Source organism: Amblyraja radiata, chromosome 2 (assembly GCF_010909765.2).
Source record: "Amblyraja radiata isolate CabotCenter1 chromosome 2, sAmbRad1.1.pri, whole genome shotgun sequence".
Classification (NCBI taxonomy): Eukaryota; Metazoa; Chordata; class Chondrichthyes; order Rajiformes; family Rajidae; genus Amblyraja; species Amblyraja radiata.
In genome coordinates, this window is record NC_045957.1 from 3,870,268 (window position 1) to 3,883,664 (window position 13,397).

Below are 13,397 nucleotides of genomic sequence, written 5' to 3' on the forward strand. Positions count from 1 at the left end.
CTGCTTGGACCTGGCACGAGCAACAGCAGAGGGCGTTCGACACTCTTAAGCAGCAGATGTCTTGTGCTCCTACTCTCGCTTACTTTGATCCTAAATGACCGGTCACTCTGACTTATGACGCCTCACAACACGGACTAGGCGCAGCATGTCTTCAAAATGACGGTAGCGGCAATAAGCCTGTTGGCTATGCCTCACGCACTATGACTGACACAGAACAACGATATGATCAAATTGAGAAAGAGCTGTTGCCGGTTGTTTTCGCCTGCAAGAAATGGAATGACTTTATCTTCGGACAAACGGTCACGATTGAAACTGACCACCAACCTCTGATCAGCATCTTTAACAAACCGATTTATGCCTCTCCAGGGCGCCTACAGCGCATGCTGCTGCAGCTTCAAAAATATGACATAGTTCTGACCTGCAAACGTGGTAAGGGTATGCACCTGGCTGACACTCTCTCGCGCGCACCTCGGAAGACCTGCGAGGATCTGCCCTCTCCAGATGATGACTTTATCGTAATGACTGTGTCTTTTATTCTCACATCCTGTATGGAGGACTTGGTTGCTCACACTGCTGCTGACAGTACTTTACGGTTGCATGCCTCCGTCATTATGCGCGGCTGGCCAGACAAACACTACAACGTTCCGCTGCCAGTTCAGCCTTTCTTTGCCGTCCGCGATGAGCTAGTGCTGCAGGATGGCATTATTGTACAAGGACACAAGGCTGTAGTCCCTGCTTCGCTGCACAGCAAGTATTTTAACGCTGTCCACGCAGGGCACCCAGGCGCTGAAGCTACCGTCCTACGGGCAAGAAACATGTTTTACTGGCCTGGCATGGCCGAATATATCCCCAAGAATGTGGCATCCTGTGCAGTGTGTAACAGCCTGGCACCTCATCAACAAAAGCAACCACTTCTTTCACATCCGGCTCCTGCACTCCCGTGGTCTACAGTGGCAACTGACATATTTGAGTGGCATGGCAAGCAGTGCCTGGTACTTGTCGATTCGTATTCTGGATGGTTTGACATTGATTTTCTTAGTAGGCCCACTTCTCGCGGAGTAGTTTCGAAGCTTGCTCGCCATTTTGCAGACCACGGAGCTCCGTGCATACTGTTATCTGATAACGGCAGTTAATTTACCAGCCAACATTTCAAGGAGTTTGCTGCACTATGGGGTTTTTGCCACATAACCAGCAGCCCTGAATATCCACAGTCGAATGGACTAGCTGAGCAGGCTGTCAAGAGTGCCAAACAGCTCATGGAACGTTCATACAGAGCTAATTCCGACGTGTTCATGGATCTACTCAACTTACGCAACATCTCCCGCGAGCCTGGGTTCACCTGTTCAACGTTTATTTTCGAGGCAGATCCGAGCCACAGTGCCTGTGGCGGATCAGGCATTGATCCCACAGGTGGTTCCACCATCGGAAGTCCAGTCCAGGTTACAACAAAAACGTGACATTCAAAAATAGTGGTATGACAAAATAAGTAGGCCGCTGCCATCATTAACCAATTTGCAAACTGAAAAAGGCCATGACCGTATCGATGTAATTTCTGGAACTGCTTCTGAGCCACGCTCATATCTGGTCAGTGCCGATGGCGGCACCTACAGGGGTAACAGACAACATATCCTGCCTATGAATGAGCCAGCTCCACCTCTGTATTATCCAGACCGGACAAGTGTACTTCCGTCCATGTCCAGCGGCATTGAACTGCCTACACCAGCACAACAACCCACTTCTGGAACGGCTGCGTTGCCAGAAGTGGGTTGTTGATCCGCCTGCACCACAGTCCCCTGTTTCATCACCGGCAATGCTGGTTCAGTCTCCCTCACCTGTGAAGTCACCGGCTCTGTCCCCGGTGGGGAAAAACGGAGATGGTCTTTATCGCACACGTGCTGGTCATGTTTGCAAGTCTACCGTGAAGTACCCGAGCTATGTTTGACTTTCCTCCAGCTTATTATCAATTGCTATGCATGCCTTATTTAATCAATGGCTTTGTACTGACATTTAATCCTTTAAGAGGGAGGATGTAGATCAGTGTCACTCATGTTATGAGTCATACTTTGTAGCTACGCCCACTAGTTTAACAGAAAGCGTGCTAAGATGAAGTTACCTATGCTGTAACGTTAATAAAGTCTTTGGATCTTTATCACAGTGTGTGACTTAAGTTATTCCAATAGCAGAAGCACAACACATATACTCAGTAGGATGGTAAATGATTCAATACAGAAAACCCAATATCTTTATTTATATAGCACATTTTTAGTCAACTTGCATTGACCCCAAAGTGCTTCACACAATTACTTCCATACAGACAGGCAAAGGTGGGTGAATTGTCTTGCCCAAGGACACACACAGGCAAAGGTGGGTGAAGTGTCTTGCCCAAGGACACAACGACAGTATGCACTCCAAGCGGGATTATGGACCTCTACATAGCTGACCGAGGCTCCTGTTGTATTTCCCCTCCCCCCAAACTTCCACCGGTTACCAAATGATCTTGCAATGATCAAGGGCGTATGAATGGGTGGATGGAAGAGCAGGGAGCTATTGAAATGTGTGCCCACAAGATGGAAGACCGGGAAAAATAAGGTGGTTCAGACAATATAAGGGATATTTGTATTCTGTGCCCTGGCCAAACGATACAAGAGCAGGGAGGTCAGGATAGAATGGTTGAAAAGATGAATTAGGCCACAGGTACAATTCTGCTCCCTGTAGTACAGGAAGGGCGAGTGGTAAGATGAGCGAGGGTGGAGTGTAGATTTACAGGGATGTCGCAAAATGTTTTTTTTAAAGAAATGTGAAATAGTTGGTCTCTGCAATCAATGTCATCTTGCATCAAGTGTGAGTGGCAATTGATGTACAATCGTCTAGAATCGATCTTAAGGGCCTGTCCCACTTACGCGATTTGTTGCGGGGTGAGGCCTGTTTGGTCGTGAATAGTCGCCCAAAGAGTCGTACCTTTTACTGGTTGCCGCTGGATTTTCAACATTTTGAACATTTTCGGCCAGCTGCTGCGACTATGACGGGTGCCAGCAAGTCGCCAAAAAAATCGTGTAAGCGGGACAGGCCCTTTATGACACCTACAACCTTCAAATCCACCCTACACAGAAAACCATTTGGTACGTTTTCCTTCATAGACAAAGGGACGCCATGCTCAGCTGCACAGGACATTGGTTAGACCACACTTAAACATTGTGTACAGGTCTGGGTGCCATTCTATAGGAACAATGTGGTAGCAATAGAGAGAAAGCAGAAGAGATTTGCCTGGGTGTTGCCTGGAATTGAGGGCTGGGGTAATAAAGAGAGATTGTCTAGGCCAGCATTATTTTCACTGGGGCATGGAGGGCCGAGGGATGACCTTAGATTTCAGGAAAGCATTTATAAAGTTTAGACTACAAACATTAAGTCGGCAACAGCAACCTTTCCAGCATTGCAAAGTGATTACTATGCCTCAGTACTAGGTGTGTCATACCTGCAAGCATCCATTTTATTTAGGTCATGAAATGGTACGCCCCCACCTTTGTCTTCATCAGAGAGGTCGTAGATATTTACGAAGGTTTTGTCAAAACGCACTGACGTGGCTCTCTGACTTACGATAGCTGGCGCTCGAAAACTGTCCCGCGCTATATTCTTTGTATTTTCAGAACTTTCCAAGAAGTATTTGGTTATTATCTCGAGCATTGTTTTGAGAGGCACCACTTGAGCCTGAAAAACATTTGAAAAACATGCAATGCACACCCAATCATTAACACTGGAGTGTTAAGAATGTTCAAGGAGCTGTGAAATGTTCATTGATCTCTTAATTACATTTATACCTTGGAACTTGGAAAAGGGGCGGCATAGTAGCACAGTGGTAGATTTGCTGCCTTACAGCGCCAGAGACCCGGGTTTGATCCTGACTACAGATGCTTGTCTGTACCTTCTCCCTGTGACCTGTGTAGGTTTTCTCCAGAATCTACTTGCATTCAAGTGTGAGAAGCCTAGATGGGGCATTGAAGTTTAAGGAGCATCTAAAAGAAAACTCGAGCTCCCTCGAGCTGTCTCCTCCCATCCCCCCGCCCTCGGGCTCCTCCTCCTCCCTTTTTCCTTCCTTCTCCCCCCCACCCCCCATCAGTCCGAAGAAGGGTTTTGGCCCGAAACGTCGCCTATTTCCTTCGCTCCATAGATGCTGCTGCACCCGCTGAGTTTCTCCAGCATTTTTGTGTACCTTCGATCTTCCAGCATCTGCAGTTCCTTCTTGAACAAGATTTAATAGGAACCTGAGAAGCAGCTTTCTCATTCGGAGGGTGGTGGGTATATGGAGCAAGCTGCCAGAGGAGGTAGTAGAGGCAGGTACAATAACAAGACTTCAAAGACACTTGGACAAGTACATGGATGGGAAGACTTGAAATGGATATAGACCAAATGTGGGCAAATGGGACTATGGGCAAATGGGCATCTTGGTCAGAATGGACGAGTTGGGCTGAATGGCCTGTGCTGTATGACTCTATGACATTTTAGAAATTGGTATAAGTGGGGATATCAGTGGTGGGAAAGTTACTGGAAGGGATTCTGAGGGACAGGATCTATTTCATTTGGAAATGCAAGGGCTGATTAGGGAGAGTCAACATGACTTGGTGCATGGGACATCCCATTTTGCAATGGAGACACAGGAACCACAAATACTGGAAGCATGAGCAAAGCACAAGTGCTGGAATAACTTAGTGGGTCAGGCAGCATCTGTGGAGGGAATGGATGTGCCACATTTGGGTCAGGCCACAAAGTGGTGAAGGCAGATTTAATAGGGCAATACAGTGGCACAGCGGTAGAGTTGCCACCTTACAATGCCAAAGACCCTGGTTTGATCCTGACTATGGGTGCTATCTGTGCGGAGTTTGTGCGTTCTACCTGTGACCATGTGGGTTTTCTTAGGGTGAAACTAACTGAGTAGCTTTTTTCAAATAGTTGACATTGGCACAAAAGCCTGAGTGACTTCCGCCTGTGTTGCTCTATATTATTTATAGGAGTGGAGTTATAGGATTTATAGGATTTATTGGAGAAATTCCTTCCATCGAGAGGATTTATCGCAGTCGCTGCCTCAAAAAGGCTGGCAGTATCATCAGAGACCCACACCATCCTGGCCACACACTCATCTCCCTGCTACCTTCAGGTAGAAGGTACAGGAGCCTGAAGACTGCAACAACCAGGTTCAGGAATAGCTACTTCCCCACAGCCATCAGGCTATTAAACCTGGCTCGGACAAAACTCTGATTATTGGTGGCCCATTATCTGCTATTTGCACTTTATCAGTTTATTTGATTATGTGTGTATATATTTATATTGTGGTATATGAACACACTGATCTGTTTTGTAGTAAATGCCTACTATGTTCTGTGTGCTATGCAAAGCAAGAATTTCATTGTCCCATCAGGGACACATGACAATAAACTCACTTGAACTTGAACTTGATTTACCCACCATAACAATTTTTTTTAAGGTCTTCATGAATATGGACTGACAATTAAGTGGGGACATCAGTGGTGGAAACGTTACTGGAAACAGGTCCTTTGGCCCACTGAATCTACGCCGACCATCGATCACTCGTTCACTAGTTCAATGTCATACCACTTTCATATAACCATTCTCTGTACACTAAGGGCAATTTACAGAGGCCAATTAACCCACAAACCTGCACGTCTTTGGGATGTGGGAGGAAACCGGAGTACCCGGAGGAAACCCATGCGTTCACAGAAAGAATGTACAAATTTACAGACAGTACAGAAGCTAGGATCGAACCTGGGTCTCTGATGCTGTGATGCAGCGACTCTACCAGACCTATAAGACCTCCCTGGTGGAATAAAACTGGGTGAAAAAAAGGTCTTATCTTCCACTACCTGCAACCTCCGGCAACCACCTTCAACTAGCATCGCAACCGGATTCAACGAAAAAATTACCGATTTTTAAACGGCAACCTATTTTTAGTCGCGGCCGGTTTTGAATTTTTTGAAATAATCGCCGGAACATAGAAGAAGCGGAAACCACTTTCGACCATTAGGGAGACTTTCAAAAATCTCCGGGAACCTCCAGGAACCGCACAGAAACCTTGGGTGGGGCGCAAAGTCTCCAGAGGTTTCCGTTCAGGTTTCCTAAGTGGGACAGGGGCATAAGTGGGACAGGGGCATTACTCACCTTGTTCTGTTTATATAGCAGCTCGAGGTGCAGCACCTTCTTGAGTTCGTTGCGGGTGTTAATGCAGCCCTCTGAGCGTGGAAGTTCCTGGTCCATGGCAGAAATCGTCTTCTTCAAGCCCTGGGGAGGAGCATAATATATGATGATTCACTTTTTTGAAAAATTTCTTCTTAATGATCATGTTGGAGCTTAAGTAGACTATTACTAATAACAGCTATCATCTAGAATCAGCTGAACCTTTCCTTTGCAATTTTTGAGTCTCAAAGTAAGTTTAGTTTGGAGATACAGTAAAACAGGCTCTTCGACCCACCGAGTCCATGCTGACCACTGATCATCCATTCACGTTTTGTTTAGAGATACAGCAAGGAAACAGGCACTTTGGCCCACTGAGTTGATGCTAACCATCGATCGATCAGCCGTTCACACGCGTTTTATGTTATCCCACTTTCTCATCCACGCACGACACACTGGGGCCATATACAGAAAACAATTAACCTACAAACCCATGCATCTTTGGGATGTGGGAGGAAACCGGAGCACCCGGAGTAAAAACTCACGCGAGAATGTGCAAACTCCACAGACAGCACCAGAGGTCAGGATCGATCCCGGGCCTCTGGCACTATACCAGTTACGCCACTTTTCATTTCACTGCACATCTCATATGTGTATGTGACGAATAAACTTGACTTGACTTGACTGTATTTTGTACGTTATAGTTTACATGACAACACTGCACTTGGTATTAAAACAGATGATCAAACCCCTAGTTACCTTCACTGCTGAATTGTTTGGAATGGCCCTAGTGTCTTTGCTTCTTTTTTCATTCATTAAGATGCAAGTGCCCCATTAAGACCAGCACTTAATAGCCATCTGCTGAGAAATTGGTAGTCAGCTTCTTGGATTTAATAACAGCAATCCTTCTACGATGGTGCTGTTAGACAGGGAGTTCCAGTATTTTGACTCAGCGGCGATAAAGGACTGGCAATATACTTCCAAGTCAGGATGGTGTGCATGTTCCCCAACACCTGCTATCATTGCCCTTCTTGGTGGAAGAGGTCAGGGTTTGAGAAGCGCGATTGGGGCGGTCTGGGTAAGTAAGTGGAGTGCATTTTATGATGATGCACACGTCAATGGTGGAGGCAATGAATGCCAAGGATGGTGAACGGTACCATTCGAGTGGGCTGCTTTGACCTGGGCAGTGTTGAGCTCCATGAGAATTGTTTTTGCTTCCCTCATCCAGGCAAGTGCAAAGCATTCTATCATTCTCCTGACTTGTGTGTGTAGGAGGAGTTGGGAAAAACTCAATGGGCTCCCTCTGTCCACCTTGATGGTTAAAGACTCAAGGTGTGAATTGGCTTACTTCGGCTGCTCAGACTCCCTACACATGGGATTCCCTGGGCAATGACTCTGAGCAGCACAATTCTTGCCTTACAGCACCAGAGACCTAGGTTTACTACTAACTACAGGTGCTGTCTATATGGAGTTTGTACGTCCTCCCTGCAACTGCATGGGTTTTCTCCGGGTGCCCCAATTTCCTCCCACATTCCAAAAATCTGCAGGTTTGTAGGTTAATTTGTTTCTGTACATTGTCCCCAGAGCGTTGGATATAACCAGCGGATGGGGTGATTAATGGTTACCGCAGTGGGCAAAGAGTCTGTTTCCATGCTGTTTCTCTAACTTAAATCAAGAACCAGTTTATCAAATACAAGATAGATACAAAGTGCTGGAGTAAGTCAGAGGGCCAGGCAGCATCTCTGGAGAAAAAGGATGGGTGATGATTTAGGTCGGGGCCTTCTTACCTTTCATAAAATCATGACAAGCTCTACTTGGTTCCCTTACAATTTACAATTTTTAACCAAAGCCAGTTAACCTACAAACCTGTACATCTTTGGAGTGTGGGAGGAAACCAGAGCACCCGGAGGAAACCCACCCAGGTCACGGGGTGAACATACAAACTCCATACAGACAGCACCCAGCGTCAGGATTGAACCCGGCTCTCGAGCACGTAAAGGGCCTGTCCCACTGTACGAGGTAATTCAAGAGCTATCCCAAGTTTTAAAAAAAAATCAAACTCGCGGTAAGCACGTAGAATGTATGTAGCGAGTACGTCGGAGCTCGGGACGTCTCTTAGCGGCTCGTAACGTTAACGGCAGTTACTCGGGAAACGCGGTAAGCTTGTGAAGACTCGTGAAGATTTTTCAACATGTTGAAAAATGTCCACGAGACCCCCGTGTACCAACGAGCGGCCATTACCGTAATTCTCCGAGTTCGCATCAGGGGAAACTGGGGAGAACTCTTGAAGTAGCTCATACAGTGGGACAGACCCATTAGGCATCAACTCTACCATTACGTCACCATGCCGCTCTCATGGCCAGGTGCTAGACTAATTAGCCTGGAGTTTCTTGCTTTGGCTCCTTCCTTTCATGAATTGCTTAACATTTGATGGTGTTATGGCTTTAATATGCATCGAGTATTAATCATGGATAGTAACATGGGATTAGAGGCTGTATAAATGCAAGCAAGGTGTGAAATGGAAAGAGCAATCTTCTCATAGTCATAGAGTGATACAGTGTAGAAACAGGCCCTTCGGCCCAACATGTCCCAGCTAGACTAGTCCCACCTGCCCGCGTTTGGTCCATATCCCTCCAAACCTGTCCTATCCATGTACCTGTCTATCTGTTTCTTAAATGTTGGGGTGTTCCCTGCCTCAACTATCTCCTCTGGCAGCTTGTTCCATACACCCACCACCTTTGTGTGAAAAAATTACCCCGCAGATTCCTATTAAATCGTTTCCCTTTCATGTTAAACCGATGTCTTCTGGTCCTCGATTCATCTACTCTGGGCAAGACTCTGTGCATCTACCCGATCTATTCCTCTCATGAATTTATACACCTCAAGATCACCTTTCCTCCTGCGCTCCAAGGAATAGAGTCCCAGACTACTCAACCTCTCCCTATAGCTCACACCCTCTAGTCCTGGCAACATCCTCGTAAATATTCTCTGTAGCTTGACAACATCCAGCTTGACAACATCTTTCCTATAACATGGTGCCCAGAACCGAACACAATACTGTTGTGGGATGCGACCTCACCAACGTCTTATACAACTGTAACATGACCTCCCAACTTCTATACTCAATACTCTGACTGATGAAGGCCAAGCGCCTTTTTGACCACTTTATCTACCTGCGATTCAACCTTCAAGGAACCATGTATCTGTACTCCTAGATCCCTGTCTACAACACTCCCCAAAGGCCTACCACTCACTGTGTAGGTCCTGCCCTTGTTAGACGTCCCAAAATGCAACACCTCACATTTCTCTGTATTAAATTCCATCAACCATTCCTCAGCCCACCTGGCCAATTGATCAAGCTCCTGCTGCAATTTTTCACAACCATCTTCACTATCTGCAAAACCACCCACTTTTGTATCATCAGCACTACGGACTTTGGTTTTGCACTATGATGGTTACTTAGAACTGTACAGCACAAAAACAAACCCAATGGTCCCCATTGTCTCTTCCGAACATGATGCCAAGACTTTCTTGTATCCACATGCACAGACTCCATATCCCTCCATTCCGTTTTATACGTTTTATACATCCCACCATTGTATCTGCTCACCATTGTACCACCCCAAACACCCCCCCCCCCCCCCGTTCCAAGCAGCATAAAAACGTTGCCCTGCATCTTTCCTTTAAACTTTGCCGTATGGCTCTCTGTGCTATAAAGCTAGTTCTAAGTTCCTAATATATCCATGCATGCTCTAAGTTGACTGGATAACATACCAAAACGTTTTGCTTTGTATCTCTGCACACATGGCAATATACCAATAAAGTCAAAGTAGCCTTTATTGTCATTCAGACCATGCGGTCTGGACGAAATTTCGTTGCCTTGCAGTCCTACATATAGTAGAAAATGGCAAAAACACACAAAAAACACAAATTAACATCCACCACAGTGAGTTGAATACTCCTCACTGTGATGGAAGGCAAAAGTCTTAAGTCTTTGTCTCTTCCCTTCTTATTCTCCCTCTGCGCCAAGGCGATCCAGGCTTCGGATGTTGTGACCCCGCCAGGTGATGGTAAGTAATGTCAGTCCCGCGGCTGAATCCAAGCTCCGCAAACGGGCCGGTTCAACCTCGCGGCCCGGGGTGGTCGAAGCCGCCGAAGCTGCAGCCCTCCAGTCCAGAGGACACAGCTGTTGTCGCGGGAGCTCCAGAGAACAGGTCACCAACCTGCGAGCTCCCGACAATGTCGTCCATCGGGCCCGCGGCCGATCCTCCGAGGTCGGATCGCTGCTGCCTCTGCCCGCTCCGAGGTCTGGTGGCTGCTGCCGCTGCCCGCTCTGAGGTCGGGTCGCCGCTGCCGCAGCCGCTGCCCGCTCCGAGTTCGGGTCGCCGCAGCCGCTGCCCGCTCCGGGGTCGGGTCTCCGCAGCCGCTGCCTGCGCCGGGGTCGGGTCGCCACTGCCGCTGCCCGCTCCGAGTTCGGGTCGCCCCTGCCGCTGCCCGCTCCGGGGTCGGGTCGCCTCTGCCGCTGCCCGCTCCGAGTTCGGGTCGCCACTGCCGCTGCCCGCTCCGGGGTCGGGTCGCCTCTGCCGCTGCCATTCCGGGGTCGGGTCGCCACTGCCGCTGCCCGCTCCGGGGTCGGGTCGCCGCTGCCGCTGCCATTCCGGGGTCGGGTCGCCGCAGCCGCTGCCCGCTCCGGGGTCGGGTCGCCGCTGCCGCTGCCATTCCGGGGTCGGGTCGCCACTGCCGCTGCCCGCTCCGGGGTCGGGTCGCCGCTGCCGCTGCCATTCCGGGGTCGGGTCGCCGCAGCCGCTGCCCGCTCCGAGGGCAGGTCGCCGCTGCCGCTGCCTGCTCCGAGTTCGGGTCGCCTCTGCCGCTGCCATTCCGGGGTCGGGTCGCCACTGCCGCTGCCCGCTCCGGGGTCGGGTCGCCGCTGCCGCTGCCTGCTCCGAGGTCGGGTCGCCGCTGCCGCTGCCTGCTCCGGGGTCGGGTTGCCGCAGCCACTGCCTGCTCCGAGGGCGGGCCGCCGCTGCCCCAGCTCCGAGGCCGCCAGCTCCGCTATTAGGCCCCAGCGCAGGCGGAGACGGAGACGGGGGATACGACAAGAGAAGTCGCATCCCCCCGAAATAAGAGACCAAAAACATGTTTTCTCCCCCCCCACCCACACACACAATAAACCTAAAACAGGACAAAAGAACACAAAAAAGAAAAAAAACAGACGGACTGCAGGCGAGCCGCAGCTGCTAAGGCAGCACCGCCATCTTGAACACTAAATCAATAAAACCATTGATTATCTATTTTATTTGGATGCTTTTAATATCTTTCAAGTAAAAATAAATAGTATTTATAAAACGTAGAATGGCGCTGCATGAGAAAAGGCCCTTCGGTCCAATGTCTGTGCTGAACATGATGTCAAGACCATCACTTATGTACCTGCAGAAAACCCCTTCCCTCCGTTCCCTTCCTATCCATGAGGCCAGCCAAAAGTCTTAATTGGTGATTGAGCTCATTGGAACATCCCAAGGATAAATATTAAGGACTGCATTATTCAAGCACAAATACAAGTTATTTAGGAAATTTGGACTAACTGCGCTGCTCTGCAAACAATTTGTACAGATACGATAGTGCAGCACAGTGGCGCAGCAGTAGAGTTGCTGCCTCACTGCGCCAGAGACCCATGTTTGATCCTGACCTCAGATGCTATGCGTGTGTGGAGTTCTCTCTGTGGCCGCGTGGGTTTTCTATTTCCTCCCAAAATGCTCCCACAAGTGTTCCAATTTCCTCCCACATTGCAAAGACGTGTGGGTTTGTGGGTTAAATAGCTTCTGTAAATTGTTGTATGCTCCAAGATACAGGGAAATTCATTTTTGCATTCAGTTCAGTACAGGTATTACTATACATAAACACAGTACAAGTGTGCTTCGAAAAGTACACTGAAACAGTATACAACAATCACCAGGCTAGATGCCATTTGCAAGTCCCAGTTGTTGGAAGTGCAGAATTTCTTAACATGACCATGAAGGTCCATTATCCTGGCGGCATTCCAGGGTCGGCCTGGCCAAGCATAGCCGTTGGTGTCCTCCACTACTGCTCAGCCATTCCATGTAGCTGCAGGTCACATCCAGCGTGTAGGATAGAACTGGTGTACAGGTGATCACTGGCTGACAGGGACTTGGTGGACCAAAGGGACTGTTTCCACACTGTAGCTCTAAACTAAACAAATGACCTCCTTCTATAACAATGATTCTATAACGAAGCTAGACACATTAAGGCAGGAATAACTCAGTGGCAAAGGCAGCATCTCTGGAGCGAAGGAATGGGTGACGTCTCGGGTCGGGAACGAAGGGTGGCCTATTCCTTTTCTCCAGAAATGCTGCTTGTCCCGCTGAGTTACTCCAGCTTTTTATGTCTATCTTCGGTGTAAACCAGCATCTGCAGTTCCATCCTACACAGTGATTCTATAACTGTACCATACAAAGTCATAATTCAACGATGGACACAAAATGCTGGAGTAACTCAGCGGGTCAGACTGCACCTCTGGAGAAAAGGAATAGATGACATTTTGGGTCGAGACCCTTCTTCAGACTGAGAGTCAGGGGAAAGAGAAGAGAGATGTAGACGGTGATATAGAGAGATACAGAACAAATGAATTAAATAATTCACTAATGAAATGAATTATGAAATAATAATGAGTTATAATTCAGTTGGAATGTAATTCCTTCTTATGTCACACCTGGCTTGTTTTTATACTTCCATCCTATGTTGCTGTCCAAGATTAACACTCTGTGCATGTTTAAACCTGACAGCGTTTGGCCTGATTCTCACTAAATGCAAGTTCATCTTCACTGGGTCTATACTGCCGTGTGTCAAGTTTAACTATCCTTATCACTCTCCAGGGAGTCCAATACAATTCAACAATGTCTGTCTAAAAGACCATTTCCTCAAAATACACTAAGTTGTCCACAGAGGTAGGGAATCAGTGCTATAATGGTCGATAAAAAATGCCGGCAGGCATATAATAGTCCACAAAACACTATTTAATGCTGAACATCAATCTGGTTTTTAACTTTTTAGAGGTACCGCTACACTGTCCCTCCAGAATTCTCGTCTTAAAATAAAGCACTGAGGAAAATAAGCAAGAATTGAAAACAAATCAAAAATCAGTAAACACTCAGAACAGGCAAATCTATGGAGAGGGCAACAGAGAAAATATTCCAAGTTAA

At 47.8% G+C, this 13,397-nt stretch overlaps 1 protein-coding gene across 1 annotated transcript in view; it reads right to left on the bottom strand.

Moving 5' to 3' along the window:
• Positions 1-13,397, bottom strand: part of mindy4 (MINDY lysine 48 deubiquitinase 4) — a 204,321-nt gene that overhangs the window by 167,161 nt on the left and 23,763 nt on the right. The window contains exons 2-3 of the mRNA XM_033040703.1: positions 6,169-6,288; positions 3,473-3,705 (exon numbers count right to left, since the gene is read on the bottom strand). Of these exons, the coding sequence (XP_032896594.1) occupies positions 3,473-3,705; positions 6,169-6,288 (353 nt within the window). The remainder of the gene's footprint in view (positions 1-3,472; positions 3,706-6,168; positions 6,289-13,397) is intronic.